This window comes from Scyliorhinus canicula, chromosome 26, assembly GCF_902713615.1.
Source record: "Scyliorhinus canicula chromosome 26, sScyCan1.1, whole genome shotgun sequence".
In the NCBI taxonomy this organism is placed as follows: domain Eukaryota; kingdom Metazoa; phylum Chordata; class Chondrichthyes; order Carcharhiniformes; family Scyliorhinidae; genus Scyliorhinus; species Scyliorhinus canicula.
This window is the reverse complement of record NC_052171.1, coordinates 22,776,836-22,790,394: the sequence shown is the minus strand read 5'-3', so window position 1 is coordinate 22,790,394 and position 13,559 is coordinate 22,776,836. Positions and strand designations below refer to the sequence as shown.

The 13,559-nt window shown below is 50.4% G+C and overlaps 1 protein-coding gene across 1 annotated transcript in view; it reads right to left on the bottom strand.

Annotated features, from left to right (window-relative positions):
- Window positions 1–13,559, bottom strand: part of xpo7 (exportin 7) — a 92,039-nt gene that overhangs the window by 44,803 nt on the left and 33,677 nt on the right. The window contains exons 8-10 of the mRNA XM_038785255.1: window positions 12,687–12,760; window positions 2,188–2,307; window positions 877–1,023 (exon numbers count right to left, since the gene is read on the bottom strand). Coding sequence (XP_038641183.1) covers window positions 877–1,023; window positions 2,188–2,307; window positions 12,687–12,760 — 341 coding nt within the window. The remainder of the gene's footprint in view (window positions 1–876; window positions 1,024–2,187; window positions 2,308–12,686; window positions 12,761–13,559) is intronic.

Sequence of the window (13,559 nt, the reverse complement as noted above, 5' to 3'; positions counted from 1 at the left end):
TGAAAAGGCATGAATGGCTGCACATTCTGTGGAGTGAATCGTTCAGAGCTGAAGGATAATCCAGAATGGAGAATCGGTCTGCCCACCAGGCAACGCAATGCTGGGCTAAGGTGGATTAGAACATAGAACAGTACAGCACAGAACAGGCCCTTCGGCCCTCGATGTTGTGCCGAGCAATGATCACCCTACTCAAACCCACGTATCCACCCTATACCCGTAACCCAACAACCCCCCCCTTAACCTTACTTTTTAGGACACTACGGGCAATTTAGCATGGCCAATCCACCTAACCCGCACATCTTTGGACTGTGGGAGGAAACCGGAGCACCCGGAGGAAACCCATGCACACACGGGGAGGACGTGCAGACTCCGCACAGACAGTGACCCAGCCGGGAACTGAACCTGGGACCCTGGAGCTGTGAAGCATTTATGCTAACCACCATGCTACCCTGCTGCCCCGATTAAATATAGATTTACCCAATACTATAGCATCTCAACCAGCCTGACAAGACCATGAATCTCACTGTTAGTTTCATCAGCTTTCCCAGCGGCCTCTGCAACTGCTTCGAATTGAGTTCTGCATCTTCACTCGTGTCAGTCTGATTGAGGAACCTGATACAGAGCCTGTTCCAAAACTCAAACACACCGCCAACAGTGGACCATGGACCCAGCTGAAGGTTCTGCCCACAGTGGCCAGGCAGCCAGTTCACCAGCGGCAGGCTGACAGCTAAAAGGGGCCTGCAAACAACCGGCCAGTAACCTGCACAAAATTCAAGCCAATTGCAGACAAGGACCCAAAGATATTATTATTAACCACAGGCAGCCACTCCACCCCAGGTGTGACTGTACCGTCAAGCACGTTGGTTGGGTAAATACCTGCAGACTGGTGACAGTGAAATTAGCAACCAGTCGGATGACCTCAGGGTAATTTTCCACTTTCACCAGCTCTCCCAGCTGATAGTTACTCTTCAGCCGAGCCAACAACCTGCAGAACTCGTGGTAATTGTTCGGATCGGACAAGCCCTGAAAAAGGAATGTTTGTTTTACAGGTTTTCAACATAAACAGCTGAACGTAACAGTAAGAAGGAGTGGCCTGATTGGCTGGTCCATAAATATTAAGGTTCAAAACAATGAAATAATTGCATTGATGTGGCCAATGTATTCACACTATCCAATTATTCAATAACGATACCGAGTCTGTATTGTGAATCATGCGATACATTCACATCAAGCTCTTGCAGTGGTGTGGAAGAAATTGCTGAATGATAAGTAGGCTCTAGGCTCTCCTGTTAGCTCGATGAATAATTTAGAATCATTTTGCTAACCATGGGTCTTCTGGCTGAGAACGCCAAGGCAGGTAGCTGAAGTTAGGATACAGTGCGGCCGTTACTTCACTGAATGGCAGGCTCAGAGAGCTGAATAGCTGGCCACTGCTCCTCTTTGGAACAGCAGCTAAGGCTAGTGGATGTGGATTGTTGGGCAACAGACACACAGGAGAAGAAGGACACAGGGGGACGAATATTACCGTGCCAGGAATAAGGCATGGGGCAGTAGAATGCTGGCGGGTTGAGGGTTGGAATGTTGATTAGCTTCAGCAGTAGCAGGAAGGCAGAGGTCAGCTTTCCTGAGCAGAAGCCAGTTCAGGCACTGAAGTGGTCAATTAAAGGCCTTTTCCTGCCTCCACTGGCCAGCATCCCCAGTGGCACCACTGGCTGTCTAACTGGCCGGCAGCTGGAGGTGGGGTTCTCCCCCCCCCCCCCCCCCCCCCCCCCCCCCGAGGGCAGGACCCCGACAGAGGTTCATTTGCTGTCTGATTGACAACGGCGCTCCCTGGGACGGCTGAGGAAGGGTCACCCCCACCCCAGCTATCCAGGCCATCACTGGCACTACCCCCAACAAAATCCAGCCCAGAGAAACAAGCCACTCTGAGGTTTAAAAGAACCCATGGTTATTCAGGAACACAAGGGTGAATAGACACCATATTATTATTTCTCATCTTATCAAGGTGGGAAAATGAATGCCAGATAGAAAATCAACCCCGATCTTACTGCCAGGCACAACTGCCCAATGAAGGGTTGTTTAAACATTTCAGTTTGCTTCACAAACAGGTCACCCTGATCACACTGGAAAGAAGTTTCCCCTCAATCCCACTCCTCTTCCGAGATCCTCCGTTTTACTGTTCATTACCTGTGGATTTTCTAATATCCTCTTCACACCGTCCACCAAGTGAGACAGGAACTTTGCTCTTTCTGCGTTGTTAAATAGCGATCTCCGGACCGAAGCTATCTGTACCAAACAAGACAACACCTGGAGGGGTGGGGGGGGGGGGGGAAGAAAAGCCAAGGTCAGTAAGAGGAGCTTGACAGAACGTGGAGATGTCTTTTGCTGAAGCGATTATCATGTGTGACGATACTTCCGGTACTCGAGAGCCCATCTACACTGGCAGTGATAAAGAAATAACTGTAAGCCTTCATCCCCATGTGATATGCACAGTTGCTTCACAGCGGCAGGGTCCCAGGTTTAATTCCCGGCTTGGGTCACTGTCTGTGCGGAGTCTGCACGTTCTCCCCGTGTCTGCGTGGGTTTCCTCCGGGGGCTCCGGTTTCCTCCCACAAGTCCCGAAAGACGTGCTGTTAGGTGAATTGAACATTTTGAACTCTCCCTCTGTGTACCTGAACAGGTGCCGGAATGTGGCGACTCAGGGATTTTCACAGTAACTTCATTTCAGCGTTAATATCAGCCTACTTGTGACACTAATAAAGATTATTATTATAAACAATTGGTTAAAAATTCAGGTGGATAATGTGGAGAAGCCTTTTCCTTTCACAGGGAGTTGTCATGATTTGTGACGGGCTGCCAGAACTGAAGCAGATTCAATGGTGACTTTCAAAAGGGAATGAATTGGATCAATCCTCGAAGGGGAGAAATTTTGGGGATATGGAGAAGATCAGGGGAGTGAAGGAACTGGGTACTTCCTTCGAAGACAGACACAGCGGGCTGCACGAACAGCTGTCTGGAAGCAGCAAAGGGGATTTCACTTTTCCAACCACATCCCATTCCCATCACTGGAGCCTCGCACTCCAGCATTCCCCCGCCAGCACTGGCAGCAGCAAAAACAATACAACTCTCCTCTGCCTGACAGGATAGGGGACACCCCTGAAAAGCAAATCATACTGCCCAGAACACAGGATCGTATTTCCACGTCCCAAAACATAGCTCCCCCCAACTCCAATTCCAACTGAGGTACCAATGCCACAGTATAACCTACTGTCCTTGGATAGAGACCTGCCTGCACCTTTGCAGGAGCCAGTTAAGGATTAACACAAAATAAAGAAAAGAAATACAGACAAAAATTGCAAAGACATTACTTCTGAGATAATACTTTAAATGTCTACCACTACATGTCTACTGACCTATCGCCCCCTAACGGAAACTGCCTGCTCATTTTTGCTCCCTCTGCTTTCATGCCCTTATTTATGTTTAAAATGTTTGTCTTAGACCCTCCCTTTCCTCCCTCACACTGAATGTAAAATGATCACCGCTACCTTAGGGTGCCTCCACTGTGGAATTATTCATTAAACCGATCTCATTGCACAACACTGGGTCTAGAATAGCCTGATCCCCGATCAGCCCCAGAACATGCTGATCGAAGAAATTACCCCAAACATAATTGATAAATTCACCATCAGTGCTGTTGTTGCCCATCTGATTCTTCAAGTTTATATGTTGATGAAAATCCCCCGTGGTCATCGCTGTACCTTTCTGACAAGACCAGACGATGTAGGAACAGAAGGTCATTCGGCCCATCGAGTCTGCTCTGTCATTCAGTGATATCATGGCTGATCTGATGTGCTAATCCTCCACTTTCCAACCTTCTCCCCAAAACCCTCGATTCCCTTACAGAATAAAAATCTGTCTCAGCCTTGAACATACTGAACGCCCCAGCCTCAACAGCTCTCTGTGGTAAAGAATTCCACAGATTCACTCCCCTCGGAGAGAAGAAATTCCTCCTCATCTCTGTCTGAAATGGGCGACCCCTCACTCTGAGATTCTGCCCTCTGGTCCTAGACTCTCCCACAAGAGCAAACATCCTCTCAGCATCGACTCTGTCAAACTCCCCGAGAATCCGATACGTCTCAATAAGGTCGCCTCTCATTCTTCTAAACTCCAATGAGCACAGGCCCAACCTTCTCAACATCTCCTCATGAGAAAATCCCTCCACACCCAGGATCAACCCAGTGAACAAGCTCCCATTATTTCTTCCTTTATACCCCATCCCAATGTGTGATTACTGTTACGGTCTGTACACCACTCCCACATCTGACTTCTTATCTTTATCATCCCTCATTTCTACCCAAACTGCTTCAAAACCCTGGTGTCTAGAACCAAGGTCATCCCTCTCTATTGTGCAAATGTTGTCTGTAATGAAAAGGACCACCGCCCCTTCACCTCTTCCCAACTTCATATCCTTCCTGAAAGTCACATACCCTTGAATATTTCAGTCCCAACCAATGTCATTCTGCAGCCATGTCTCTGTAACGACCATCAGATCATATTTATTAACCTCTATCTGCATTAACAGTACTTGGGGCCTCACGGTAGCATGGTGGTTAGCATCAATGCTTCACAGCTCCAGGGTCCCAGGTTCGATTCCCGGCTGGGTCACTGTCTGTGTGGAGTCTGCACGTCCTCCCCGTGTGTGCGTGGGTTTCCTCCGGGTGCTCCGGTTTCCTCCCACAGTCCAAAGATGTGCGGGTTAGGTGGATTGGCCATGCTAAATTGCCCGTAGTGTAAGGTTAATGGGGGGATTGTTGGGTTACGGGTATACGGGTTACGTGGGTTAAGTGGGGTGAGCATTGCTCGGCACAACATCGAGGGCCGAAGGGCCTGTTCTGTGCTGTACTGTTCTATGTTCTATTGGTTTTACTTTGAATACTCTATGCATTCAGATATGGAGTCTTAAATTTTGATCTTTTATTGTTTTAGTAACCTCTAGTCTTATCTGTTGATTTACTCTTGGATTTGTATTCCCGGTCCCTTTCCGCCACGGCTTGTTTATCTCTTCCCATGTTAATAGTTTCTTCCCTTGCTTTGTCTCTGCTCTTTGATATGCCACATTTGATCCCTTGCCCTCACTACTTAGTTTAAAACCGTCTCTACTTTGGGAGGTGCGTGGCTGACCCCAGCATTCAGGGCGAACCCACCCCAATAGTGCAGCCTCCACTCCCCCCAGTGCTGACGTCAATGCCCCACAAACCTGACCTACTTCTCCCACACCAGGCTCTGAGCCACGTGTTCATCGCTCCACAGTTTCTGCACTCTATGCTAATCTGCATGTGGGTCAGGCAATCATCTGGAGATCACCACCTTCCAGGTTCTGCTTTTTCACTTTGCGCCTTACTCCTCATATTTGAATCACGGCAACTGGATCCTCCCCCTCCCACTGCAGGTTCCTCCCCAGCCCTGAGCAGATGTCCTGAAACCTGGCAGCGGGCAGGCAACACAGCCGTCTGGACTCACGTTCTTTGCTACAGAGACAGTATCAATCTCCCAACTATACTGACCCCTACTCCCACTACATTCCTTTCTGCTCCCCCCATTTGACTGGCTTCCTGTAACATGCTCAGTTTTTAAAAAAATCATTTACGGGATGTGTGTGTCGCTGGTTGGGCCAGCATTTATTGCCCATCCCTAGTTGCCCCTTGAGAAGGTGATGGTGAGCTGCCTTCTTGAACGGTCGCTGTACATGAAGTGTAGGTACACCCACTGTGCTGTTAGGGAGGGAGTTCCAGGATGTTGCCCCAGCGACAGTGAAGGAACGGCCGATATATTTCCCAGTCGGGGGGTGACTGACCTGGAGGGAAACCTCCAGGTGGTGGAGGTATCTGCTGCCCTTGTCCTTCTAGATGGTAGTGGTCGTGGGTTTGGAAGGTGCTGCCGAAGGAACCTTGCTGAGTTCCTGCAGTGCATCCTGTGGATGGTCAGTTAGCTTATCCAGCCTGCAGTCCCCTCTCTTATTGCTCGGTATTAGTTATTACTCAAACTTATTGGACAATTGTAGATGCTAACACTCCTGTCTCTGGCCACAGGCCAAATCAGAAGGCCCTATCCTCAGAGGTGTCTTTGCCTCCGGGTACAAAGCATCCAGCTAACTTTCCCCCTCCCTGATTTGCTGCAGTGTCTGCAGCTCAGCCTCCAGCTCCATCACTCTGAGACAAAGTTCCTCGAGGCGCAAACACCGAGACGTGTTTGCCCTGGGGTACATCGGCACCCAGGAGCCCCCACAAGCTGCAGCCTCGATAGATCACATATCCTGTCATCCTCAATGTGCTTTCATTCATTACTTCATTATGTGATTCACTTCTTTATTTTTCCTTTGAAAATGATTACCGTTGCCAAGTTTGTTGACCATTTGAAACCTGAGGACTGGACAGACCATAACCCCTTCTGAAATGCTCACCAAACTTTCCCTGTTGTGGAGAAAGAACCAATTCCATAGAGGATGAGAAATGGAAATGGACGTGGGTTTCCTCCGGGTGCTCCGGTTTCCTCCCACAGTCCAAAGATGTGCAGGATAGGTGGATTGGCCATGCTAAATTGCCCGTAGTGTAAGGTTAATGGGGGGATTGTTGGGTTACCGGGTATACGGGTTTAAGTAGGGTGATCATTGCTCGGCACAACATCGAGGGCCGAAGGGCCTGTTCTGTGCTGTACTGTTCTATGTTCTAACACGCCATTTCCCTCACTCTCCAAAGTCTCCGGTATGCTCTCAGTCCTTCAGCTACTTTCCCTTTGCCCGGAGGACACCATTAGGCCCATTGAAGCCAATCTGACTGTCACCTCAACACCGCTGCCCTGCCTATGCCCAGAACCTGTCCATGAGAGATCTATCCAACTCAGCCCTGAATCTGTTCAATAACTCCACTGTTCTCAGGGAAGAAAATTCCAACGGCAAATTACCCTCAGTGTGAAGAGATTCCTCGTCACTCCAGTCTTAAATGGTAGACCCCTAACCTTTAATCTGTGCCCCTAGTTTCAGATTCCTCGGCACGAGGATACCAGGGATTATTTGTGCTCTCCAAGATGATTGTCAAATTGTGCGCATTATCTTTCAGAAACCACAAGGGAACAAGGTGACAGCTGAAGCAAGGGTGAATGATCCGGCAGACCGAACCAGTTCTACCTGTTATTGTGATCAGACAGACAAAACCAGCTCACCCTGTTATTCTGTCAGGAAATGGAAGTTACCATCAATCTTGCCCAAAATGCTTTTCCTCAATTCTCTTCTGGGATTTGTTTGTAAAATCACACTGGCGGCAGGAGGGAAGCGAAGGTGAGGAGAGTAGTTCGAATGATACAGTTGGCAGCATTCTTTGTGAATTGGTATCGGTCTCCAGCCCAGACACATGGGGACGGTTCACGGCAGGACCCGAAAACCCAACCAAAACAAAAAGATTGATGCGAAAGTGAACAAGCAGCATTGTGGCAACGCCACGTTAACAAGGGGGAAGCTGCAAGTGGGGGAGGGACTGGAAAGAGGAGAGAGCTGTTCTCAGGGCACTGGCAGGTATGACAAGTGGAAATGAAGTGGGGATCTGACCAAGGTGTTTAAGATGAGGATGGGGTTCTCTCAGGTAGTGAACGATAAACAATTTGTCCTGGGAGCGACGGTTAGGCCAACAAGCGGTGAAGTCAGGAAGTACACCTTCGTAGAAGTAGCAAAAATCTGCTCTCCCTCAAAATGGTGTTGAAGCTGGGATTCAAATTAAAATTCCATTGTTTTTCCATAAGGTATTCAGGATGTGAAGTTCATGCACATGAGCCCTATTTATATTTACTCAATGGCTTGGTTTTTGTATTTCGGAGCAGCAAGGTGGTTAGCACTGCTGCATCACTGCGCCGGGGGCCGGGGTTCGATTCCAGCCTCGGGTCATTGTTTGGAGTCTGCATGTTCTCCCCGTGTCTGCGTGGGTTTCCTCCCATAGTCCAAAGATGTGCACGTTAGGTGGATTGGCCACGCCAAATTTCCCCCTCCACAATAGTCCTCAATACCGGTGCCCCGCAAGGCTGCGTACTTAGCCCCCTACTCTACTCCCTGTACACACACGACTGCGTGGCAAAACTTGGTTCCAACTCCATCTACAAGTTTGCTGACAATACGGCCATAGTGGGCCGGATCTCGAATAACGACGAGTCAGAATACAGGAGGGAGATAGAAAACCTCGTGGAGTGGTGTAACGACAACAATCTCCCCCTCAATGCCAGCAAAACTAAAGAGCTGGTCATTGACTTCAGGAAGCAAAGTACTGGACACACCCCTGTCTACATCAACAGGGCCGAGGCAGAGATGGTGAGCAGTTTCAAATTCCTTGGGGTGCACATCACCAAAAATCTATCCTGGTCCACTCACGTCGACGCTATCACCAAGAAAGTACAACAGCGCCTTTACTTCCTCAGGAAACTAAGGAAATTCGGCATGTCCACATTAACCCTTACCAACTTTTACAGATGCACCATAGAAAGCATCCTATCGGGCTGCATCACAGCCTGGTATGGCAACTGCTTGGCCCAGGACCGCAAGGAACTTCAGAGAGTCGTGAATACCGCCCAGTCCATCACACAAACCTGCCTCCCATCCATTGACTCCATCTATACCTCCCGCTGCCCGGGGAAAGCGGGCGGCATAATCAAGGATCCCTCCCTCCCGGCCTACTCACTCTTCCAACTTCTTCCATCGGGCAGGAGATACAGAAGTCTGAGAACATGCACGAACAGATTCAGAAACAGTTTCTTCCCCACTGTCACCAGACTCCTAAATGACCCTCTTATGGACTGACCGCATTAACGCTACACCCTGTATGCTTCATCCGATGCCAATACTTATGTAGTTACATTGTATATCTTGTGTTGCCCTATTATGTATTTGCTTGAATTCTGTTCAATTCCCTTTTCTTCCCATGTACTGAATGATCTGTTGAGCTGCTTGCAGAAAAATACTTTTCACTGTACCTCGGTACACGTGACAATAAACAAATCCAATCCAATCCAATCCAATCCCTTAGTGTCCACATGTTGGATAGGGAGTGGGCCTGGGTGGGGGAGTGGGCCTGGGTGGGGGAGTGGGCCTGGGTGGGGGAGTGGGCATGGGTGGGGGGTGGGCTTGGGTGGGGAGTGGGCCTGGGTGAGGTGCTCTGTCAGAGGGTCGGTGCAGAATCAAAGAGCCTCCTCCTGCACTGTAGCTATTTTATGATTCGCTTCTATGATTCTTTTTTTTTTAAACGCATTTATTCAAACTTGCATCAAAGTAGGTTACAGCAAAAAAAACCCCCCGGGAAACATTCTTCCCAACAATCAACTATAGTTTGTACAGATTTTCCTCCTTTTTAGAACATAGAACATTACAGCGCAGTCCAGGCCCTTCGGCCCTCGATGTTGCGCCGTCCTGTGAAACCCCTCTAAAGTCCCTCTACACTATCCCCTTATCGTCCATATGTCTATCCAATGACCATTTGAATGCGTTTAGTGTTGGCGAGTCCACTACTGTTGCAGGCAGGGCATTCCACGTCCTTACTACTCTCTGAGTAAAGAATCTACCTCTGACATCTGTCCTATATCTATCTCCCCTCAATTTAAAGCTATGTCCCCTCGTGCTAGCCATCACCATCCGAGGAAAAAGGCTCTCACTGTCCACCCTATCTAATCCTCTGATCGTCTTGTATGCCTCAATTAAGTCACCTCTTAACCTTCTTCTCTCTAACGAAAACAGCCTCAAGTCCTTCAGCCTTTCCTCATAAGATCCTCCCTCCATACCAGGCAACATTCTTGTAAATCTCCTCTGTACCTTTCCAATGCTTCCACATCCTTCCTATAATGTGGCGACCAGAACTGCACGTTTTCACCCCCCCCTCCCCCCACCTTGCTGATCATCCCCCCCGCCCCCCTGCGACAAACAGCTCCTCAAACACGGTCACAAACATCCCCCACCTTTTCTTGAACTCCCCTGCTGAGCCCCTTAACTCAGACTTTATCTTCTCTAACCGCAGGAAGTCGTACAGGTCACCCAGCCGTGCTGCTACCCCCGGTGGCGATGCCGACCGCCACTCCAGCAACATCCGTCACCGCGCAACCACGAAATCGGCCTTCCTCCTCTCCATGGGCTCCGGCTTCTCTGAAACCCCAAATATCCCCACCAAAGGGTCCGGGTCCACTCCCTCCTCCAAATCTTCCCAATTTTTCACAACCACAAACATGTGTGCGTGTTTCGCTGGCTCCCGCCCACATCTCTCACACTCATCTGCTACCCCCTGAAAGAACCCACTCATTCTCGCCCGGGTCATATGCACCCTGAGCACCACCTTAAACTGTATCAGGCTCATCCTTGCACAGGAGGAAGTCCCGTTTACCCTACGCAGTGCCTCACTCCATACTCCCCAATTGATCTCCATTCCCAACTCCGCTTCCCATTTCTCTTTGATCTTCACCACCTGCTCGCCTCCCTGCTCCCCCAGCCACTTATATATATCCCCAATTCTTCCCTCCCCTTCCACATCCGGAAGCAGCAGTCGCTCCGGCAGGGTGTATCCCGGCAATCTAGGGAACCCCTTCCAGACCTTTCGTGCAAAGTCCCTAACTTGCAGATACCCAAACTCTCTCCCCCTCGGCAGCTCTACCCTCTCCCTGAGCTCCTCCAGACTAGCGAACCCTTCCTCCAAATACAAGTCCCTCACCTTGACCAGCCCCACATCCCTCCACCTCCTGTATACACTATCCATTCCCCCCCGGGCTCAAACCCATGATTCTCGCACAGTGGCATTAGCACCGACATCCCTTCCACCCTAAAATGCCTCCTCAGCTGATTCCATATCTTCACCGTGGACTGCACCACTGGGCTCCCTGAATCCCTACTCGGACCCATTGGCAATGCTGCCATCACCATAGTCCTCAAACTAGACCCCTTACAAGATTCCTCCTCCACCCTAACCCACTCTACCCCTTCTCCTTCCCACCACCGCCGCACTGTGTCCACATTCGCCGCCCAATAATAATGGAGCAAGTTTGGCAACACCAGCCCCCCCCTGCTGCCTCTGTCTCTGTGGCAGGGTCCTCCCCACCCTCGGCACCTTCCCCCCCCCCAACACTGCCTCTGCCTCAGGGTCCTCCCCACCCTCGGCACCTTCCCCCCCCCCCTGCTGCCTCTGCCTCAGGGCCCTCCCCACCCTCGGCACCTTCCCCCCCTGCTGCCTCTGCCTCAGGGTCCTCCCCCCCCCCCCCCCCCCTGCTGCCTCTGCCTCAGGGTCCTCCCCACCCTCGGCACCTCCCCCCCCCCCCCCCCGCTGCCTCTGCCTCAGGGCCCTCCCCACCCTCGGCACCTCCCCCCCCCCCCTCCCCCCGCCCCCCCCCTCGCCTCTGCCTCAGGGTCCTCCCCACCCTCGGCACCCCCCCCCCCCCCCCCCCCCCCCCCCCGCTGCCTCAGGGCCCTCCCCACCCTCAGCACCTTCCCCCCTATACAAAGTCAGAGATGATTGTGTCCACTTTCCGAAAAAGGCCTTTGGTATAAAGATGGGGAGAGCCTGAAAGATAAACAAGAACCTCGGCAGAATATTCATTTTCACCACTTGGACCCTCCCCGCCAACGCTAAGTGCCGTGTATCCCACCTCTTAAGATCCTCCCTGGCCTCCTCCACCAGCTTCGTTAAGTTTCACTTACGGAGCCCCATCCATTCCCTCGCTACCCGATTCCCCAAGTACCTAAACCTATCCCTCGCTACCGTAAATGGCATCCCCCCTAAATTAGCCCGCTGTGCCAGCTCATTCACCGGGAATCCCTCGCTTTTCCCGGCATTCATCATAGAACATAGAACAGTACAGCACAGAACAGGCCCTTCGGCCCTCGGTGTTGTGCCGAGCAATGATCACCCTACTCAAACCCACGTATCCACCCTATACCCGTAACCCAACAACCCCCCCATTACCTTACTTTTTAGGACACTACGGACAATTTAGCATGGCCAATCCACCTAACCCGCACATCTTTGGACTGTGGGAGGAAACCGGAGCACCCGGAGGAAACCCACGCACACACGGGGAGGACGTGCAGACTCCGCACAGACAGTGACCCAGCCGGGAATCGAACCTGGGACCCTGGAGCTGTGAAGCATTTATGCTAACCACCATGCTACCCTGCTGCCCTTATGTATCCCGAGAACTCTCCAAACCTCCCCAACAGGCCCATAATCCTTCCCATACTCTCCAACGGATCCGAAACATACAGCAAGAGGTCATCGGCATAGAGCGACACCCGATGCTCCCTCTGTCCCCTCATTATCCCCTGCCACTCTGCCAACCCCCTGAGAGCCATCGCCAATGGCTCTTCTATGATTCTGATCTTAATGCCGAAACATCACTGCGGACAAATACTAACGCATATCACAAAGACCTTTCTCGTACCTGCGTCAGCAATTAATGGGAATAAGGACTTCAACTTTAGATGCAGCATCCCTGGTGTGCAATGTAACCCAGAGAGTGAAACGGCTTCAAAGGCAGTCACCCTCCGTCCGCGACTTGGGATGTGGGTCGGCCGAACTCGGCACCACAATTTAAACTTCCAACAGCTCATGCCTCGCTATCTCACACTGGTTCAGCTACTTCATATGACTGGGTCCTGATAAACGTTCAGTGCAACTCACCAGAGGGGACAGTGATGGAGGGATGGAATGGTACAAGTCGAAAAACAACTGCAGAGTTGAGGAATCCAGGAAAGCTGTTGGGAAAAGAAGTGGAGGTTTTAACTTGACAGGCATGAAACAGCAGGAAATAAACATCACCCTGGCATCAAGTTTGGCTGAGTATGAATCTGTCGTTAAAGATACACAGCATTGAAGAGATGCTAAAAGGCAAGGTGGATTGCAAGAGGTGTTCACACACAAACATATTTTCAGGAACCATCTGGGTACAAAGAATGATCATGTGAAAAGGTTTTCACCGTACAGGTTGAGCATCCCTTATCCAGAATGCCCTGCTGTACAGGACATCACTGCTCATCTCCTCAACCTAACCATCTCTAGCTGCTTCAGCGCTGACTTTCCCTCCATTGTAAGGTCAGAAGTGAGGGTGTGTGCAGGTTGGACACTGCAACACCTAAGCTGATGAAGCAGTCCATGTCCACTGAGAAGTGACCAGAAACAGTCACATGTCACAAGTGCTTGGCAATGGCCACCTTTAACAAAAGCGTGTAACCCACTCCCATGATATTCAGTTGTGTTACCACCATTGAATAGCTCAGCAGAAACATCCTGGGGTAGAGTCACCATTGACCAGATACTTAACTGGGCCAGCCACGTAAATGGCTACCAGGAGTCCTCCTGATTTCCTGAAGTCTGTCCACCAGTTAACGAGCAATCAATACCCCCCACAATGTATTGTAATATCCAGCCCCTCTGCAGCAATAATAATGCAAAGCCAGGTCAAATCAATCCCTCAATACATTGGGCAAGAAACATATCACAACACTCAAACTGCAAAGTGATGAAATGCCAAAATCCTACAATTCAGCATTTGTT